General features: G+C 50.1%; 2 protein-coding genes across 2 annotated transcripts in view; one reads left to right on the top strand and one right to left on the bottom strand.

Annotated features, from left to right (window-relative positions):
- The window catches only part of TAF4 (TATA-box binding protein associated factor 4), a 63,462-nt gene that overhangs the window by 7,901 nt on the left and 33,670 nt on the right, over positions 1–21,891 (top strand). The gene's annotated exons all lie outside the window — the stretch shown is intronic.
- LOC118663720 (glycine cleavage system H protein, mitochondrial-like) lies at positions 11,033–11,608 on the bottom strand. Its single transcript, XM_036323632.1, has one exon. It carries the CDS (start codon positions 11,570–11,572, stop codon positions 11,060–11,062), a length of 513 nt encoding a protein of 170 aa, XP_036179525.1. The 5' UTR covers positions 11,573–11,608; the 3' UTR covers positions 11,033–11,059.

Raw genomic sequence — 21,891 nt, 5'->3', positions numbered from 1 at the left:
CAGGTTGAGAACCGCTGCTCTATCCACTGAGCCAAACCAGCTAGGACTGAACTTCTGATTTTTACATATCCTTAGATGTCTAGTCCAAGTAATCAAAGCGTTTAGGAAACAGATATAAAAGTTGCCCATACCTGAAAAGTGCATAGGTGTCCCCCCTCTCTCCCATTTGTCTGGCTCCCTTCTCTGGCTGCCTGCCCGTTCGCACACTGCTGTGTGTGAGTAGACTGAGGCTGAGGCAGGAGATGGAGGCCATGGCTGGAGGCAGGGACTGGAGTTTCGGGCTGAGGTTGTGGATGGGGGATGGGGGAAAGGCTGGGAGCAGGGGACTGAGTTAGGGGGTGGAGGCTATGGAGCTCCCCGCCCTTCCACTGTGGGTGTCCTGAGCTCAGCCCTCTGCAGCCCTTTGGGCCTGTTATGCTGGGTTGGACCTTCGAGCTTCCCTCCTGAAGTTAGAGCCTTGATGGGATCTTTCTGCCTCTCCCACGTGGCCCAGGAGGAAGGAATGCACATGCTTCTTCTGACCCCTGAACTCATGAGGAGCAGTGTGTCCATGTGAAGGGGGTCGGGTGGGATATCCCATGGCTTTGGAGAACTTGCACCCCAGAGGGCCTATATCCAAATGGTTTCTGAACCCAGAGGTTGGGGAGAAATGAAGACAGTTCTTTATGATGCCATCAGATGGATGTCAGATTTCAGAACTTGAGTGGCAAATGATAGGAGCTTCTCAGCCTGAAGTGACTTATTTTGGGGCGTCAGTGGTCTGAGTGGACAGAGCAGGACTCTAGGAGCCAGGACAGCTAATCCGTCCTCCCCAGGCTGTGTTTGTGTCCCGGTGTCAGTGTGGCAGCCGCTGGCCCGGAGCAGACCGCACAGGACAGGGAAAGGCTGTGGCGGCAGCCAGTGAGACTGCGCACTTCGGGGCAAGAAGGTGCTGGTGAGGGGGCAGCCGTGCTGTGGACATAGTCACAGGACATGCTGATAGATTTGAAGTGAGGGTTGACTGAGATTGGGACTGCCCTCCCTGGAATCTGGGCAGTTGCGGAGGGGAGGAGGACCAGTGTCCTTGTTTTGACATGTTTCTGAGGAAGTGTGTGAGGAATTGCATGTAAGGCAGGGGTGCAGGGAGAGGTAAGAAGAGGTCGGAATTTGGGAGTCATGGCATCTGATGGAATTTAGAGGGTGGCAGGGGAGAGGCGGCGATTGGGGCTAGGCAGAGTGGGTCCTGAATGCTGCCAGGTCTCTGGGAAAGCAAGGTATATGTGGGGCACTTGTTTTAAGAGCTTTTTTTTTTAATTTTTGTTAATTCTCACTCAAGAATATTTTTCCATGGATTTTTAGAGAGATTGGGAGGGGGAGAGACAGAGAAACATGGATGTGAGAGACACATTGACTGATTGCCTCCCACACAGGCCCTGACTTGCGCTGGGGATTGAGCCTGCAACTGAGGTACATGCCTTTGACCGTGATTGAACCTGTGACCCTTCAGTTAGGAGGCCTGGCGCTCTAACCACTGAGCAACCAGTCAGGGCTGAAGAGCTTTTTTTTTTTTTAACAGATTAAAAAAATATTTTTATTAATTTCAGAGAGGAAGGGAGAGGGAGAGAGAGATAGAAACATCATTGATGAGAGAGAACCATTGATTGGCTGCCTACTGCACACCCCCGACTGGGGATCTAGCCTGCAACCCAGGCATGTGCCCTTGACCGGAATCGAACCTGGGATCTTCAGTCCACAGGCCGACACTCTATCTACTTAGCCAAACTGGCCAGGGCATAAAAGTGTTTTATAATGTAGGGATGTTTGTCATTAAGAGTAGCAATTGTCTCCTGGCTTCTTTGCCTTTTTATTTATGAAAATGGCTTAGAATGGACATTATTACTTGGGATGGATAGTTGAGTTGATAGACTCAGGTGGCTTGCAGTTTTTGTGTGTGCAATCCTAGACTTCCTGCCGTCTGCTGAGGGACGGTTCACGAGTCTCTAGGTTTCTGGAGCTACATGGACCCATGAAGAAAAGCTCCCTTGGACGAAGCTACTGAGGCCAGCAGAGGTGAGGAGCTTTTCAAAGACCTTATGGACACTTAACAGAGGGGTGAGGCCTGTAGAGAGGCCCTTGGGGCTGGCTCCTTCCTGTGGCATCTCTTCTGGTTGTGTCCACATGAAGCAGTGGATGCAGAGGGACCAGGCTTCTTAGAGAAATGCCACAAAGGGAAGTGTTTGCATGCCCAGCGAGAGGCTGACTGTGCCTAGGATCTGACACATGTGTGCCAGAGACCTGGGGGTAGGAGGTGAGCATGTGTCTGGTGGCCGCTGGACTTCCTGGGTTAGCAGGCCCTTGTCTTCATGGTCCTACCTTGGAAAGTCTGAACAGCTCCTCTGGGCTCTATAGTGATCACACCGGCTGGAAGGAAGGGTGAGTGTCCTGAGGCATCCTAGTCTGGGAGTGGTCCCTTTCTCCTGCACAGGGAGCTGCAGGAGCCGCTGTGCCTGGGGGCTGCCTTGGTGGACAGTCATCAGCCCTGACCTGGGCGCTGGCTTGTGAGTTTGGTACGTCAGTCAGCAAATGTTCACTGAGCACCAGCTTCAGCCAGGCCCATGTCCTGCCCTCTGATGGGCTTGTGCTGGGACCACAGCAGATCTGAGTGTGGTGTGGGTGTCCAGTTGGCGGTGTCGTTTCTGAATGGAGTCTCGTTAGCTGCTCTGTCCCAGCACACTGTCTCAGGCCGGCATTCTGTCTGCCGTGTTCACATGGGCACTACAGTTCCTCTACTGCTTTAACCTGATTAGAAACAGTCAGGTTGGTGCCACTTCGTCATGTACTTACAGTTGGGAAACTCGGTCCAAAAAGTCTGTTCTGAGAGCTCTGGAGTGAGGTGGCGAAGATGGTCCCAGACCAGCCGCAGTTGTGGTGGGCTCAGGAGGCACAGGCAACCCTGAGTTGGCACCCTTCAGCGTCCTGAATTCAGGCGGACCTCCTGCACCTTGCAGCCAACCCTGCTTTCATGTCACACTTGGAAGTTTGGAAACCATAGACTGGGTGCCATCTAGGGTGCTGACCCTGGACCCCTGGTGGAGGCTGCCCTGCCCAGACATGCCTCTGTGGCTCCCTAAGACTGTGCTCCGGGATGGTGTTGGCTTGGTGACTGCAGGGCTGCCACCTGCCGGGACCTATTGCTCTAGAGCAGCGGTTCTCAACCTGTGGGTCGCGACCCCTTTGTCGGTCGAACGACCCTTTCACAGGGGCCGCCTAAGACCATCCTGCATATCAGATATTTACATGACCATTCATAACAGTAGCAACATTACAGTTATGAAGTAGCAACAAAAATAATTTTATGGTTGGGTCACAACATGAGGAACTGTATTTAAAGGGCCAGAAGGTTGGTTGAGAACCACTGCTCTAGAGAGAACTGAGTCCCGAGTTGGGAGAGCGAGAGGCCCAACAACCTGTGAAAGCACAGGCGGTAAGAAGTCACCAAACTCAGTTCTGTGTCCGCATGTGAGATGGTGAGGTGTCTGTGTGTGGGACACAGGTGGGCACGGTGTCCCGTGTGAGTCCTTCTTGGCATCTGTGAAGGGCCACATGCTGGTGAGGTCTGTGCTTACCTGTGTGTCGAGGGCGTGTTGGTCCTAGGACTCCCTGCAGGTGTCCTCTTCTGGGGACTGGAACGCGGGCCTGGACCTCGGGATGGGTTCTTTACCTTTACCTGTGCGTTTTTATTTCTCTGAAAGAGGTCTGAGCTATTAGGGTAACTTTAGCAACCACTTGTTCTGGTGGGAGGGCCTGGAGTGCTTATCTCATAGTCTTGTGTATCTTTGAACCTTGATCAAGCCAGTCTCTGGGTGTTCCGTGCCGGCTGGTGGGCGGGTGGCTTCCAGCGGGAGGGCATGGTCGCAGTCCCCTCAGTGCGCAGGCCGAGCACGCTCTTGGCTGCTCCTTACTCGTCCCCTGGCTGGGCCTGCTCCACTTGGGACCTCATGGTTTCTGTTGCTTCTGGAGTGAAGCCTGGCCTCCGGATGGTGGACCGAACCTGGGAGGTGTCACAGTCTTGTCCCAGCTCCAGCACAGCCCACTTCCTCCCTCACTGGTTAGCAGGCCAGGTCATGGCTGCCCTTTGCAGTTGCTGGCCCTTCTGCCCAGGACATGGTTTTCTGGACACCCTGCTCAGCACTCTGGCCCCAGGCCCCGTGTGCCTGCTGGACGCCCGGTGCTTCCTCAGGACGCTGTGTCTCACTGGGGCCGTGTCCATGGGTTTGGCCATGGGGCAAGTGGTGCTGAGCCTGTGAGGTGGGGCTCTGTGGGTTCTCTGACGGCAGAGGGCATGGCTGGCTGGTCTCATTCCGGAACCTGAGCATGAGTGTGGCACTCGCGTGGTGGGCGTGCCTGTGGCCTGAGTCAGGGAGTTTCCTGGAGGTGTTTGTGGTCTGTCCACTGGGCAGACAGGCTGGGACTTTTGATGGCCTTTAATTGAGACAGGGACTAGGTGAGGACAGGGCCCATGTTTAGGAGTCAGATGCATGGATTTGAATTAGTCACAGCCTTTGGTCCGGGTGCAGCCTGCCTTATCTATGTGTCATTTAAACAGTTTAATAAGCACCTATAGCCCAGCCAGCGTGGCTCAGTGGTTCAGTGTCAATTTCCGGTCAGGGCACATGCCTGGGTTGCAGGCTCGATCCCCAGCAGGGGGCGTGCAGGAGGCAGTTGTTCAATGTTTCTATCTCATCATTGAAGTTTCTATCTGTCTCTCCTTCTCCTGTCTTCTCTGAAATCAATAACAATATATTTAAAAAAATAAGCACCTACAAACACTACCCCAGAAGAGCTGGGACCCGGCCAGTGTCCCACTGCACCTTTGGCAGCCGCTGTCTCACCCATGGTCACCACACCTTCGCTCCTCTTTCGTACCTGCTTGTGGCCTCTTCCCAGACATGGCTAAACACATGGGTTGATTTTAGCTTTAATTTAGTAGGAAGAGCACCAAGCTGTGGGTCAGCTGTTGGGACATTGTGGCTGGAGAGCAGGTCGCCTTGCCAGGGCGGGTTTGGTGAGTGCAGAGTGACCAAAGACGGCTGGGGGTCTGGTATTAGGTGGGTCGCACCAGTGTGATGGCGATTGTTTACCAGGTGTTATTGGGAGTGGAAGGAGGACACTGATAAAAGAGCCCAGATAGAAGGGTATCTTGAGCAGGGTATCCCAGAGTGTCCAGTGGCTGTCCCACTCCTGTTGCTGATGTCCTACTGGGACTAGTCCCAGGTCACTGTGGAGGAGGCTGCATGTGAGCAGATGGCTGTGCCCTGCATGCCCGTGGCATCTGGGACTGAGCCTCGCCTGGCTGAAAGGAGGCGCCTTGAGCCTGTGTCCCATGTCCTGTCCCCCTGATGTGTGATGTACACGGGCTCCTGGACTCATGCCCCGAGGCTTTGCCACTGTACTGGGGCCCAGACATCCTAGTTCTGCCGGTCAGCCAGCTACCAGAGGCTTTTTCTTAGGGGGTTTAGGCCATCTCCTGGAGTCTCTAATACTAGCAACATCATTAAAAAAAAAAAAAAAAGTAAATACAGTTTGTGTAGAGCTGCTTTTGTTTCACGGTGATTCATCCACCCACCTGCGGAAGGACGCCTGGGCTGCTTCCCATCCTGTCAGTCAAGAACAAAGCTGCTGTAAACGTCGGTGGGCAGGTTTTGTGTGGACATCAGCTTTCAGCTCCTTTGGGTAAATAGCAGGGAGCGTGACTGCTGGGTCCCACGAGTCTGTTCAGTTTGGTAAGAGACCACCCAGCTGTCTTCCACAGTGGCTGCGCCCCTGCCTTCCCACCAGCAGTGAGGGGGCTCCCGCTGCTCCCGTCCTCGCCGGCACTTGGTGTTGTCAGTGCTCTGGGTTTTGGCCGCTCTGATAGGTGTGCAGTGGAATCTCATTGTTTCATTTCCATTTCCCTGAGGACGAGGACTCGGAGCATCTTTTCATTTGCTTACCCGTCATCTGTGTATCTATTTGGTGAGGGGTCTGGGAAGGTCTGGGCCCATTTTTAATCGGGTTCATTGTTTTCTTTCTGGGCTTAGAATTCTTTGTATCTTTTGGAAAACAGTCCTGCATCAGATGTGTCTTTTGCAACTCTCTCTCCTCTCCGTGGTTGTCTTCTCATTCTCTCGGTATTGTTTTTGTAGAGCAGAAGTGTTGAATTTTAATTAAGTTCAGCTCATCACTTTTCTCCTTCCTGGGTCGTGCCTTTGTTGTTGTAAAAAGTCACCTCCAAACCCAAGGCCCTCTAGGTTTTCTCCTGTGCTACGTTCAGGAGTTTTATAGTTTTGCGTTTTACGTTTAGGTCTGTGGTCCGTTTGGGTTAATTCTGCGTGCAGGTCCTTGTTTTGCATGTGGATGTCCAGCAGTTCCAGCACCACTTTCCGAGGAGACCGTCCTTTCTCCATTGAGCTGCCGTTGCTCCTTTGTCGAGGTCCGTTGACCGTATTTACGGGGTCTATTTCTGGGCTCTCTGTCCTGCTCTGTTGGTCTATGTGTCTGTTCTTTCACCAGTAACCACGCTGTCTTGATCACTGTAGCTTTACAGTCAGTGGCGTCAGTCCTCCAACTCTGTTCTTCACCTTCATGGTTTCTTTGGCTGCTCTGGGTCTTTTGCCTCCATATAAACTTTAGAATCAGTTGGTCCATATCCACAAAATAATGTGCTGGGTTCTGATGGGGATTGTGTTGAATGTACAGATCAAGTTGGGAAGAACTGACATCTTGACAATATTGATTCTTCTTGTCCATGATCATGGAATATTTCTCCGTTGACTTAGTTCTTTTATTTTATTTACAAAAATGTTTTTATTGATTTTAGAGAGAGAGGAAGGGAGAGGGATAGAGAGATGGAAACATTGATGAGAGAGAAACATTGATTGGCTGCCTCCTGCATGCCTCCTACTGGGGATGGAGCCTGCACCCTGGGCATGTGCTCTGACTGGGAATCAAACAGGAGACCTCCTGGTTCATGGGTCACACCAGTCAAGCAACTTAATTATTCTTTGATTCATTCTCAGAGTTTTATAGTTGGCTTCAGATAGACCTCATATGTATTTTTTTTTTTTAATATATTTTATTGATTTTTTACAGAGAAGAAGGGAGAGGGATAGAAAGTCAGAAACATCGATGAGAGAGATCGATCAGCTGCCTCCTGCATGCCCCCCAGTGGAGACGTGCCTGCAACCAAGGTACATGCCCTTGACCGGAATCGAACCCGGGACCCTTGAGTCCGCAGGCCGACGCTCTATCCACTGAGCCAAACCGGTTCGGCGACCTCATATGTATTTTGTTAGATTTGTACTTAGCTAATTAATTTTTTGGGTGCTAATGTGAATGGTATTGTGTTTTTAATCTCAAATTCCACTTGTTCATTGCTGGTTTATAGGAAAGTGACTAACTTTTGTGTATAAACCTCATAACCTGCAATCTTACTGCAACTGTTCACTAGTTCCAGGCCTCTGCCGGGACAGGGGAGGGGCTGCCCTGTGTGGGAGGGGATGGGAGGAGGAGCCCTAGAGGCTGATGGGAGGAGATGTCCAGTTCCCACTTGCAGGTGGTTCTGCCCGTCTCTGTCCTTCTGGACCAAGGGTAGGAGGGGTCCTGAGAGAGCCAGGTTCCACTGCCCCTCAACCCTTGGAGTGTCAGCTGTCCCAGCGGTAACTAGGCAGTGAGCAGTGCCCCTTGGGAGGGAGGAGGTGTGTCTGGGCTTAGTGCAGCGATAGACTGTCCCTCTTGTCAGTCCCTGACCCTGAGTCCTGTGTCTTTAGAAGAAGTTTTGGTACACCAGGATCCTCACAAGGCAGGCCTCCTTGCTTTGGGGTTCAGGGAGCAAGGGCCCCTATGCCTGGGAGGGAGCTGGCTCAGCCCAAACTCTCTGGGGCTTTAGGAGACATTCAGGGTGATTTTGGTACTTGTATTATGGAGCCACCCTCGGCAATGACAGAGGGTGCCTCCTCATGGTGGGGCCGCATGGGCATGGTGGCCAAGGAGTGTTGTTGGCCCTGCCTGTCTGGGTGGCGTGGGAGTGGCGGATGGTGGCGGTAGGAGGAAGAAGGGCTTGGGGTGAGGCTGGTTCGTCAGCTGCCCCAAGTTGGGATGCCCTGGTTGGGGAGCCAAGGCGCGAACTTCCTTGACTGTGTCACTTCTTCCCACAATTGAAGTGTGATCGTGTGGGTTTATATCGCTCTGTGCTCTTACTGAGGAGACGGGGGTACCCAGCTGCCTCAGGACAGCAGTGTCCCCGGAAGTGAGAGTGAAGCCCTGCCCTACAAGAAAAGAGCACCTGTAGGAAGACAGATGGTGACCTTTTGTGACTGCGTGTTGGGAGGTTTCCTAGGACAGGAGCAGCACGCTCTTGGAGGAGGAGGTGACAAAGTGGACTTCAGCATTGACAGACGTTCAGAAAGTGGAAGGCGGGCGTGCAGTGAGGGTGCAGCTGGCGAGAGTGTGCCCAGAGTGCAGGGGGAGGACCCACAGCTCCCAGTGCAAGGACTCAGCTCTGTGAAGAACAGCAGGAGGTATGCACAGACAGTAAGAAGATATGAAAACCAGCAAGCATGTGACAGATGCCCACATCCCACAAGGCCATGCAGGTGAAAGCCGCATGGCGTACCCAGCCAATCCACCCTCAGCACGCTGTCATTACGGGACCCACTCCTCCTCCTGGTGGTGGAGGTGGAGGGTGGGGAACCAACGGGGGCAGTGGGTAATGCCGTGTCCAGCAGTCTTGCTCCACGAGAAAGGAGACACTGGTGGGAAGCTTTGGCTTCATTGATAATAGCCCAAATCAGAAAGAACCTGGAGGTGAACCAGGTGATCCAGCCACAGTGTGCCCTCAGCCGCACCAGGAGCAGAGTGCTGGCACCTGCAACAATGCGGGGGCGGGGTCTGAAACTCTGCCCTGGAGAAGCCAGGCAGACAGCCCATCATGTCTGACCCCAAGGAGCGGGTTCTAGCAGTTCAGCTCCCCAGTGGGGATTGCTGCCCCGCCAGGACTGTTCAGGTTGATGGAAGTGTGTTCAGTCTTGATTGTGGTAGTGACTGTACAAATGTGTGCATTTGTCCAGATTCATCAGATTGTACATTTAAAATGGGTCATCTTTTCCCTGTAAGCTGCACTTCACAAAGCTGTACAAAAACGTTCCCCGTGGTTCTTCCTCCTGCCCTGATGCTGCAGTGTTTCAGGCTGCAGGGGGAGTTGTGACTTGTGTCTGTTTATTGGTTTGACGTTCAGGTCTGCTGTCTCCTGTGCGTGAGACAAGCTATTGTTATTGTTTCCGCAGCCCAGGGGCCACGAGCAGCCTGGTAGGGACTGCAGGTAGCACCTGCCACTTCCACCTGTCTGCTCAGGTGATGATCTCTGTCGTCTTCACTGGAGAGAGAAGATTGGGTGTCTGTGGGGGCTGTGCACTGAACCCCAGGTCTGCTGAGCCTTCCTCTGGGTGCGCTGGTTTTGGGGGTGGCCACGAGAAGACAGTCTGTACTTACAAGTCTTTAACAGTTGCTTTCTCCCTAAGTAATACATGCTCATCATGGAAAGTTGGATAAAGACAGAGAATGTGGGAAAGAAATGAGTAGTAATCTGTGGTCCTGTCACCAGAGGTCTTTATAATTGTCCCTGATGTTGTCCCGAGTTTTGATGTTTCCCACATCCTTACCTGTTCTGTGGTCAGCACGACTATAATGGACGGGTAGTGAGTTAACATTCGTGCGTTCATTCTCCAGGGCTTATCGAGTGCCAACTCTCTGTGCTGGGCACTGTCACCTGTGAAGGGGGTGCTGCCGGAAGGAGAGCACGTGCCCTTTCCCTGCAGCTTAGATACAGTGAGGCAGGCAGGTGTGGAGCAGATCAGGTGTTTGGGGCTGGTTAGGGAGGCCTCTCTGAGGACGGCGGGACAGGGAGCCCCTGAATGCTGGCAGAGGAACCTTCCAGATAGCAGGCTGAGCTGGAGCTGCGTTCTGGTGTGGGAAGTGGTCAGAGGGGTTGAAGAAGTGGCAGGCTTCTTGTGAGCGTGGTGGGGGTGCACGTGGTGGGTGGTAGGTGTGAGTGGGGACAGTGTGCGGTGGCTCTCCCTGCCTTAATTTACCTGGATGTTACCCGTCTTCATGTGCGTGTCCAGAATGTCCTTTTCCTGTTAGTAGTAAACACCTCTGGGATTAATTTTTGCATATAGTAAGGTGAGTTGGCCTTGGGAGGGCCCCAGAGGTGGCCTCTTTTGGTCCCCTTACATCTCTGTTCTAGTTGGCAGTGAGCGCTCCCTCGCTGGAGCAGGAGAGCTCTTGGCTCCTGGGTCCTCCTTGCCCTGGGCCTGCAGGGGGACTTTTCCGGCCAGGCTTGGGGTTGCTGCGACATGTCATTGCTTCTGGGGTCTGAGTGGAGGTGGCCAGGAAGGCCATTGCAGCCACATGGATGAGCTCAAGACAGTATTGCCGGTTCAATATCTGGTGCAGCAGGTTTCGCCCATAGATACTTTGATATGTTTGCATCGCTCCTCTTGCACAGAGAACCTTGGGTCCTGATGAAATGAAGCATCTATGTATCTGGCATGTGCTACCATATACTTAGCTACGACAGTGAGACTCAGTGTAAGGTTCTTTGTGTGTTCAAACTCCACGGAAATGATTCTCTGTGTGTGTAATGTTACCACTTTGATATACAATTAACTTTTGTTTGTTTTAGTTTCTATTTTCCATTTGTTTTAAAAGGTGAAGGGTTATGCAAAAAACAAACAAACAAAAAAACCAAAAACCCCAAAACAGACACAGGCAACAGTATGGTGATTACCAGAGGTAAAGGGTAGGGGGAGGTAAAAGAGGGTATGGGGGGATAAATGGTGACGGAAGGAGACTTGACTTGGGGTGATGAACACACGATACAATATACAGATAATGTATTGTAGTATTGGACACCTGAAACCTGTGTAATTTTATTTACCGGTGTCAACCCAATAAATTCAGTAAAAATGAAAATAATTTTATATTTTGTTATTTATTATTTATTTATTTAGTTTCAGACTACTTTATTTAGGTGGGTTCATTTTCACTCCTCAGTAGATTTTATGTATTTCTCATAGGCTTCTTCACTCATTAGTTCATCTAGTTCTAAAGGGTTACTCAGTGTCATCTTGATCAGCCAACCGTCTTCATAACAAGATTTGTTGACAAGTCCTGGATTTTCCACAAGCGCTGTATTAATTTCAGTTACTTCTCCTGACAGAGAAGAATAGAGTTCACTAGCAGCTTTCACACTTTCCAAAGCACCAAACTCATCTTGCTTGTTCAGTTTTGTCCCAATTTCAGGCAGACTACAGTAAACAACATCTCCCAATGCTTCCTGTGCAAAATTGCTGATTCCCACTGTTCCAATACCATTTTCTGTTGTTATCCATTCATGTTTCTCTGTGAATTTACGCACCAACAGCAGATCGGGACCGGTACGCAGCGTCCGGATGGCGCCCACCCTCAGGCCCCAGGGCCGCATCGGGCGCCCACGTGGTGCGGTGCGCAGGCTGCAGGCCGCGGCCCGCACGGCCCTTGCGGCTCGGAGCGCCATGTTCGCTAGGGGAGTTGTGGCACTGCTCCAAGGCCGCCCTGGCGGGTTGAGCAATAATTTTATATTTTGAATCTGTGGAACATTACCATGGTACAAAAGCCAAATTTTTGAGATGCACTTTTGGTCTGTTCCCCTTCCGTCAGTACCTTTCCAGTGTTAACTTCAGTGCTTTCTGGGCCATCCTCTCCGGATGCATTTTGTAGACTGAAACAGGTGCGAACATGCACACCTTTGGTTCTTTTTCTCACACCAGCAGGGGCACAGACATCAGTGTGCAGCTTGAAGGTTTTCTTTTTGTTTATTAATCCTCACCTGAGGGTATGTTTCCATTGATTTTTATGAGAGAGAGGAAGGGAGGGAGAGGTGGGGAGATAAAGAAAGAAATATCGACCGAGAGAGATTCATGGATGGCTTGCCTCTCACGCTCGCCTCAACTGGAGGTGGGGATTGAATCTGCAACCGAGATACATACCCTTGACTGGGAATTGAACCTGTGACCCTTTGGTGTGTGGGCCAATGCTCTAGCCATTGAGCACACGCCTAGAGTTTTGAGAAATGTGTGCACCTGTCTCTCCACCGTCACCATCAGACTCGATGTCCCTCTCCCCTGGAGGCCCTGCATGCCCTTGGCAGGCAATTCTCCCCGTGGGGCAGACCTTTCTGCCTTTTGCCCAGTAGTCTTTCTCGCCTAAATGGCTTGAACACTGGTTGTATCTGGCCTAACTCTGTGCATGTCACCGCATGCGGCAGTGATGTGTTTTTATGGTGAGAGCATCCGTGTTTCCACACTTAACATCCACTCACCATTGGCAGGGTGCTAAAGCTCCTGTGTAGGCCCTCCTCTCCTCTCCTGGTGCACATTAGGAGAAATGGCTGAGCTGTGTGGCAAGTGTGTGGTTAGCCTCGTCAGGAACTGCCAGCCGTCTCCTAAGTGGCTTGGCAGTGCCTGAGGGTTCTGTTGTCCTTGTCCACCAGTACGTGCATGTTTCTCACTTTAACGGGCATGGTTTAGATCAGGAGCACTCACCCTTCTTAGTGTGTGGTCTGTGATTTTTCATAAGCACACACACCACGGACCTTTCCCTACAGCAAGATACAGAAACACTCTAGAGCAGTGGTTCTCAACCTTCCTAATGCCGTGACCCTTTAATACAGTTCCTCATGCTGTGGTGACCCCCAACGATAAAATTATTTTCGTTGCTACTTCATAACTGTAATTTTGCTACTGTTATGAATCATAATGTAAATATCTGATATGCAGGATGTATTTTCACTGTTACAAATTAAACATAATTAAAGCATAGTGATTAATCACAAAAACAATGTGTAATTATATATGTGTTTTCCGATAGTCTTAGGCGACCCCTGTGGAAGGGTTGTTTGAGCCCCAAAGGGGTCGCGACCCACAGGTTGAGAACCGCTGCTCTAGAGCCTCAGAATTCCTCTCGCCGTGGCTGGTTATCCGTCTCCACCCTCATCCCAGCACCCATTGCTGCCCTGTCACAGGTTTTATGTTAATCCTCACCCGAGGATATTCTTCCATTGATTTTTAGGGAGAATTGAAGAGAGAGGGAAAGACAGAGAGAAACATCGATGTTAGAGAAACACATCTATTGGTTGGCTCCTGCATGAGCCAGGTCCCGGTGGGGAAGGAGCCTGCAACCAAGGTACATGCCCTTGACTGGCATCGAACCTGGGACCCTTTGGTCCGCAGGTCAATTCTCTATCCACTGAGCCAAACTGGCTAGGGCTGTCACGAGTTTTATATAAATGAAACGATTCACCTGTACTGCTTCCTGTCTGGTTTCTTGCACTTAGCAGGGTTTGTGTGAGATTTCCGCAGTTGTGTTCAGAGTCTGCGCCTTCTCACCGTGGAGGAGGATTCCATGCTGGGATGGACTGACTGCTGGTTCCATCCAGGTCCAGCTTTGGGTTGTTTCCAGCTCTGATTGTTGTGAATAATGCTTCTGAGAAACATCCCTGTGAGTCTTGTGTGGACTTAAGTTTTCATTTCTCTTGGGTAGACCCAAGGCGTGGGTAGTTGGGCACAGGAGTGCCGGTGCTCTTCCCACTAGCAGTGTGTGCCAGCTAGTTTGAGTCCTCACCCAACGTCCAACGTTACTGTGGTCAGTCTTTAATTTTAGCCATTTTGGGCTGTAATGCTGGCCCAATGATTTTTTTAAAATTTAAATTCTTTATTGTTGAAAGCATTACATATGTCTCCTTTTCACCCCATTGACCTCCCCCCGGCCACTCCCGTCCCCCAGCACATGCCCTGCCCCCCACTGTCTGTGTCCATTGGTCATGCCTGTGTGCATGCATATAAGTCCTTTGGTTGATCTCTTACCCCACCTCCTCCCAACCTCCCCTGCCTTCCCTCTGAGGTTTGAAGGTCTGTTTGATTTTTCTATGTCTCTGGATTGATTTTTGTTCATCAGTTTACATTGTTCATTATTTCCACAAATGAGTGAGATCATGTGATACTTATCCTTCTCTGACTGGCTTATTTCGCTTAGCATAATGCTCTCCAGGTCCATCCATGCTGTTATGAATGGTAAGAGTTATTTCTTTTTACAGCAGCATAGTATTCCATTGTGTAGATGTACCACTGTCTTTTAATCCACTCATCTGCTGATGGGCACTTAGGCTGTTTCCAAATCTTAGCTGTTGTAAATTGCGCTACTATGAACATAGAAGTGCATATGTCCTTTACAATTGGTGTTTCTGATTTCTTGGGATATATTCCTAGAAGTGGGATCACTGGGTCAAATGGGAATTCCATTTTTAATTTTTTGAGGAAACTCCATACTGTTCTCCACAGTGGCTGCACCAGTCTGCATTCCCCCAGCAGTGCAAGAGGGTTCCTTTTTCTCCACATCCTCTCTAGCACTTGTCATTTGTTGATTTGTTGATGATAGCCATTCTGACAGGTGTGAGATGGTACCTCATTGTTGTTTTGATTTGCATCTCTTGTGTGATTAGTGATTTTGAGCATGTTTTCATATATCTCTTGGCCTTCTGTATGCCCGCCTGTGAGAAGTGTCTATTTAGGTCCTTTGCCCATTTTTTTGATGGGGTTCCAGTGGGATTTTAATTTGCGTTTCCCCAAAGACTAATGATGAGCATCTTTTCATGCACTTATTTGTCATTTACATATCTATTGTGAAGCGTCTATTCAAATCTTCTGCCTGTGTTTTTAATTGGGCTGTTTTTATTATTATTGATTTGATAAGAGTTTTAAAAACATATTCTAGATACAAGTCCTTTATCAGATAGAATTGTTTTATAAATTTTTTTTTTAGCCTGTGCCTTTTTATTAAAAGAGCATCTTTTCAATTTCTAGGAAGTCTGGTTTATCATTTTCTTTAAGAGTTTATGTTGGGTCTCATCAAGGAGATTTTGCCTAACTCTAATCACAAGTTTTCCTCTAGAATTTTTATGGTTTTAGCTCTCACTCGATCCAGTTTGAGTTAATTTTGGGATAGTTGTAAGGGAGGGGGAGTTGAGATTTATTTCTTTCCTACAGGATATCCAGTTGTTCCAGCCCTGTTTGTTGAAAACACCTTCTGTCTCTGTTGAATTCGCCTGTCACTAAAAAAAAAAAAAAATTTTTTTTATTCATTTTTAGAGAGAGGAAGGGAAAGGGAGAGAAACATTGATGAGAAAGAAACATCACATCAACCACCTGCCTCTTGCACACCCTCTATGGGGATCTAGCCCACAACTGGGCATGTGCCCTGACTAGGAATCGAACCAGCAACCTCTTGGTGTATGTGACGATGCCTAATTCACTGAGCCACACCAGCTGGCCTCTCCTGCCACTTTTATTTTATTATTATTATTTTTAGTATATATTTTTATGGATTTCAGAGAGGAAGGGAGAGGGAGAGAGAGATAGGAACATCAAGGATGAGAGCGAATCATGGATTGGCTGCCTCCTGCGCGCCCCCCTCTTGGGGATTGAGCTCGCAACCCAGGTATGTGCCCTTGACCGGAATTGATCTCGGGACTCTTCAGTCCTCAGGCCCACGCTCTATCCACTGACCCAAACTAGCTAGGGCTCTCCTGCGACTTTTATTGAAAATCAGTGGACCTTGTGTGTATGTATTGAGTTTCCAGACTGCAGAACAGAACCTGATCCATGTAGCCCTTCGGAGGAAGGCCTGGACTTAGACTGAGCCTCTCTTCTTTTTCAGAAGTGTTTGGAGGCTACTTGGGTCCTTATATTTCCATATAAGTTCTAGAATCAGCTTGCCATTTTCTACAAAAAGTCTTCCGATATCTTGCCTGGGATTGTGTTGAATCTGTATACAGACAGTCCTTGGGTTACGTCGGACTCGACGTACATTGTTTCGTGGTTATGTCGCCATCTCCTATTTATTTATATATAAAAAAAGCTCAGTCATTTCGACGTATGTACATATGTGCTTTATGTTTGTTTTTTTTAAGTATATTTTTATTGATTTCAGAGAAAAATGGAGAGGGAGAGAGAGAGATAGAAACATCAATGATGAGAGAGTATCATTGATTGGCCGCCTTCTGCATGCCCCCCCACTGGGGATCGAACCTGCAACCCAGGCACGTGCCCTTGACTGGAATTGAACCCGAGACCCTTCAGTCTGCAGGCCGATGCTCTGTCCACGGAGCCAAACCAGCTAGGACTGTGCTTTATGTTTTTTATTATTTATTTACAAGTAAAGGTCAGAAATTGTTATCTTTCTTTTACATTTTTTTTACTGTTTCACTTGATTACTGCTGTGTATATGCTTCATGTGAGTGATATAGGTGCTTATGCTGGTGGGTTCCGACTTAACGGCGAAAATCGTGTTACGTAGTCTGTAGGAACGGATCTCCGATGTAACCCGAAGACCTACTGTATTAGATTTATGATATTGACATCTTAACAGTATTGAGTTTTCTGATCCATGAACATGGTAAGCCTCTCCATTTTATTTGGATCTTTCAGAGTCTCCACCAGCAGTGTTTTATAGTTTTCAGTGTTTGTCCTTTGCATGTTTTGTGAAATAGGTCCTTAAACAGTCATTTTTATGTTGTATAAATGGTATTTTTAAAAATTGAAATTTCCAGTTATTTGTTGTTAACATTTAAGATACAATCTCCTTTTTAAATATTGACTTTAGATCCTGTGACCCTGCTTAACTCACATATCGGGTCTTGTAGCAGTTTTGTAGCTTTCTTAGGATTTTCTATAAAGACAAGCATAGTGTCTGCAGCACTTTATCCTTCCTGATTTGCATCGTCTGTCCTCTAATTTCTTGTTCCTGTCGTACTGCCTGGCTGAAACCTCCAGTGCACGTGGAACAGAAGCAACGAGAAGGGACGTGTGTGCCTCTTTTCCCACCTCTTGCGTTAGGTCTGGGTTTTCAGAGACACCCTTTGTTTGTGAGGTGGAGGACTTTCCTCCTCTTGCTAGTTGGTGAGGATTTTTTGTCACAAATGATGCCTGATCTTGTGAAATGCCATTCTTCATATATGATGCTCACGTGATTGTTCTCTTTTAGTCTAACGTGGTGAGTTTTCAGAAATTGTACTCTAGACCTGTTCATTGAAAATGTCAGCCTGCGTGGCAATGTGTGATGCCAGCAAGGGTCCTCCTCCTGTCCTCATGCTCATTCTTCGGTGGGTGCCTGTGCGTGCACCTGTGCACTGTAGTGAGGTTCTTAAACACAGCACCTGAGGACTTCTAGGGCAGTGGTCAGCAATCTGCGGCTCGGCAAACCGTGGCTTGCGAGCCACATACGGCTCTTTGGCCCCTTGAGTGTGGCTCTTCCACAAAATACCGACTTCTGCGCATGGGCCACGAAGTTTCAATTGCACTGTATGTGTGCGCCCGCACGTGGTATTTTGTGGAAGAGCCACACCCAAGGGGCCAAAGAGCCGCATGTGGCTTTCGAGCCGCGGTTTGCCGACCACGACTCTAGGGGACCTGCTGCTTTAAACCACGGTGGCCCTAAGTCTCATCAAGACTGAGTGTTGTCTGTGAAATGATAAATGAGGTGTCCTCCTGGCTGAGGCTTAGGCCATCCTCCTCTCCGACCGCTGCCCTGGGCTTTGCTTACGTGATGTTGACAGGTGTGGGGTGGGAAACCCCACCTAAAGGTGGGAGGAAGATGGGCGGGGTCTGCCTGTCGGGGCCTTTTTGTGTGCTTTTTAAAATTTTTGATTTAATCAGCTATTTCAGATATCTTTTCTAACCTTTAGTATTTGGAAGCATTATAGTACAGAAAAATAATTCTTTATGTGTGCATCAGCCAGGTTGACACTTGCTTCTTATTTTTTGGGCTGTTTGCCTTACTCTGGTTGGTTGTGTTTGGAGCTGGCCTAAGGGGTGTGGTTTGCACATCAGATAGAAAGGCACTATGCTATTGACTAGTTGGGTGCTTTTCCTGTGATGCTGCTGTGCCCGGGCCTCCCGAGGTGACATCCGAGAGTGTGTGTCCCCGAGGGAAGCTCCCTTCAACCCACCCTCATGACAGGGCATAAATGGGCCACCAAACGGCGATTTTAAGAAAAAGTCATAATGCACACCGCTAGGCGGGGAGCTTTCATTACGAGTATTATTACATGACAGAAAAGAATTCTTAACATTTTGGGCTATTTTAAATTATGTGTCTATTTACATCCTAAAGCAAATCTGAGTTAGTCTTAGACTTTTATGTGAAGAAGCCATCTGTGTAGCTTTCAGGTGACGTCTGTGGCCTTGAAGCCAGTTACTGCATCTGTTCCAGGGATGCACTAAGGGGCACATAGCCACTGTCCCCTAGTGCTTGGAGGTGTGGGTGTGGCTCCTCTGCTACAATGCTGCTCACTGTGTGCCTGGTGCCCCTGTGGCCTGTCACCCCGAGTTACCCCCCGCCCCTCTCCCTGGCCAGCCCCACATGCCCACATCATCTTCACGCACCCATAGCACTCTGTTCTCCCCGCTTGTCCAGATCCTGGCTGACCCCTGGCCACCTACAGTCCTCTGGTTGATGGAAGTGTTTTCTCTTTGACTGTCAGGCCTGGAGGTCAGGGGCCAAGCCCAGGACTGGATGACTGAGACTGTGTGCCTGGGGGTACAAGGTCCTAGGGTACCGAGATAGCAGGGGTCTGGCCACTAGGGACTCATCACCAAGCCCCAGCATGAGTCAGGCACTGGGACTGCACGTGCTTGCCTTGCCCGCACGTCCCCTGCCCCCACCCAAACCCTGCTCCTGCCACCTGAGTTTGTGTCCCTAGAGAGCAAAGCATGTTCTGGCTTGTTTGTATTTTGACAGACTTCAGGCTCATACAAAAGGCCTCCAGGGGACAGTTCTGTACTCTGCCCGATTCACCTGTCCTGACCATTTTATCTAAGCGACTTAATCCACAGCTGACATGGGTGGGCGTGTGCGGGATCCAGCCTGTGCTGGTCTGTGCTCTTGGGGTCGTTAGGCAAAACGCCATGTGGCTCCCACATACGAGCGCACTGTGGGCAGGGCGTCCGGTGGGTCTTGAGCTTTCGGTGGTAGTTCACAACAGCGCTGCGTCCAGCACCAGCTGCTTACACACTCACTCACACCCACTCACACCCACTCACATCACCTACATTCAGTCTAACTCACCCAGCCACCTTCACACACACATTTTCACACACACTCTCATAGTCAAATACACTTTCACTCTCACTCACTTGAATTGTATGTTACATGTAAGCACATTTTCACATTGATAATTTTGTAATCTTAGCAAAGTGTATTAGTCAATTAAAGCTAACTTGTACTTGAAGAGAATTTAGGAGCTAAATTCCTAAAGTCATGTGTGTGGGGAGGTGTCAGGGCCCAAAGCAGCCCTGGTGGGATGAGGGCTGGAAACAGCCGCATGCTGGCAGTGAGGACAGAACCCTATGCTGTCGCCAAGGTGACCTGAGTGCTCTCCACTGAGCAGGGTGGAGGCTGGAGCAGGCCCTGCCTGGGGGTCCTGGGTCTACTTCTGGAGCCTCAGCTGAAGCAGTGGTAGCACTGGCCTGCACTGTGGGAGGGCCTGGCCGTCGTGGAGGTCGTGGCTGTGACACATGGACAGCCCTGCCTGACTGCGAGTTGCAGGCGGCTGTGGTTTCTGCCTGAGCAGACTGGTCACAAACCATGGCAGGGCCATTGAGGTGGAGAGTGAGGGGCCCTGCAGCCATTGAGGGGTGAGAGGGAGGGGCCAGGGCACTTCCCAATCTGCGGTGCTTCTCTTCCCGGTCAGGGGGTGACGTGACGTGTGCTCACCACTGTGCCTAGCTCGATGTGAGCTATTGTAAAGGTGAAGTTAGCGGGTTTTTGGTAAACCAGTGCAGAAGTGTATTTGCCAAGTACACTGTATCCCGTTCTGAAAGCACAGAACTGAGGACAGTCTGGTGGGAAGAACTTTGTGGGCTGAGGGTAGCTGTCCTCCTGGGCTCTTGGCTCTGTCCAGACTCCTCCTCCCGATCCACAGGGACGTCCTCGCGAGTCCCCTTGGGCAGTCAGGACTCCGCGGGGCAGCCTCAGAGCAGATTCTCTGCATATTTCAGACAGTCCCTTTCCTGGCTGCTTCGGTGTCAGCATCAGTGTTTAGGGGCAGCTTCCTTCTGCCCATGTTTCCCTGCAGAGGCCTTGCCTTTTGTACCATTGTCTTTGCAGATTCTCTGCTGTCTGACAGGCGACAGCCTAAGGAACTTCATGGGGGTGAGGGGGAGTGCAGGGGTCTGGTCCCTGCTCCTGTCATTCCGCCTGGGCCATTTTCCCAGGTGATGTGCCCTCCCAGGGTTGGGGGAGCCCCTGAACCGCATGCGAGAACAGCGTGTGTGAGGGGCTGTGGTGGGTAAACTTATGCTGACGCGTGTGACGCGGGATTCTTCCAGGTGGAGGCCCAGGCAAGTCCAAAAATGCCTGGCCACTGTGCAGTGCAGCTGGGCTGACCTAGATTTTCATTCCGGATACAGTAAAACATATTGGCATGAGAAGGATCAGAAAAGCTGTAACTGGGTAAGAACACTTGAGTGTTCCTTGAAATCTGGTGAGTCAGGGAGGGGAGGGCTCATTCAGTCCTTAAGACCTAGTGGTCGTGCTTGGGTGGAGATGGGAGTGGCCTGGTGGCCTTGGGCTGCCCGCTGTGCTGCTGGTGCCACATCCCACCCTGGTGGGGCCACGCTGGCCTCCCAAACAGGTGGTCGTCAGGGCCCTGTTGTATCAGTGAGCAGCTCGCGCAGCTCGCACAGGTCGCACAGCTCACACAGCTCCGTCTTGGCCTGCAGTGTCGCCTCTGACTGCCGGAGGAGGGTGTGAGGCAGCACATGTACCTTTAAAACTGGAGCTTTCCTGATAACGAGCAAGGGAAACAGCCCGAGTTTTCGCCAAGAAGGACATTGAAAATACATTTTGGATGAAATTTGTAGCCACTGAAAATTGTTTTTGAAGAATGTTGAATGACATGGAATTACTTATGATACAAGAAGTAGAAAGAAGCCCGGTCAGTGTGGCTTAGTGGCTGATTGACGACCTATGAATCAGGAGGTCATGGTTTGATTCCTGGTCGGGGCCATATGCCTGGTTGTGGGCTCGGTCCCTAGTATGGGCATGCAAGAGGCAGCTAGTCAATGATTGTCTCTCATCATTGATGTTTCTCTATCTCCTCCCTTCCTCTCTGAAATCAATAAAAATATGTGTTTTTTTTTAAAAAAAAAGAAGTGAAAAGAAGAAAATAAAAAACTGAACACCAGCAAAATCGCCCCAGTTTTCTTCACAGTTACTAAAGCACACACGGCAATGTGGACGTTGGGCAGAGTGGAAGAAGGATGAGTGCACCTGGTAACCACAGGGCTGGGCGTTTCAGGAGGTTCTGGTTCCTCATTTCTTGTTTTCTATCATGAACAAAACGAAACCCTAGTTGTCTTGTGTCTGCTTGATCGGGGTGCATCATGACGACTCCTCGTGGAGGTGGGCTGCTCTGGTTTCAGGTGGCCTGAGTACAGAGGAGGGAGACAAGGAAGGCTCTGTGGGCTGAGGGTGGGTGGCCGGGCGGAGGTGGTTTGATCACGCAGCAAAGTCCCAGGCCACACTCCGGCACCCCTGTTAACTGCGTTTGGGAATTGACCTGGAATGGGCCACATTGGTGGGAAGGTGAATCTGAAGGATCCTTTGAAGTTGAAGTTGTTTACTGTGTGAGGTGTGGCCTTCTCCTTCCCAATTTAAAGGTTGGAAGAATGCGGCCCATGGTATACAGCCCTCCTTGGTCACTGTGGAAGTGAAGCCCAGGGGGTATGTGTGGAGCCGGAGGCACTGGGGTGTGCCAGCCTCTGCCCAGGGCACTCTGGG

This window comes from Myotis myotis, unplaced genomic scaffold (genome assembly GCF_014108235.1).
Source record: "Myotis myotis isolate mMyoMyo1 unplaced genomic scaffold, mMyoMyo1.p scaffold_m19_p_9, whole genome shotgun sequence".
In the NCBI taxonomy this organism is placed as follows: Eukaryota; Metazoa; Chordata; class Mammalia; order Chiroptera; family Vespertilionidae; genus Myotis; species Myotis myotis.
Note: the sequence above shows the minus strand (reverse complement) of the source record. Positions and strands in the feature narration are given on the sequence as shown.

Coding starts and splice junctions, on each gene's coding strand:
- LOC118663720 (XM_036323632.1), bottom strand. CDS start 11,572: ATGGCGCTCCGAGCCGCAAGGGCCGTGCGGGCCGCGGCCTGCAGCCTG.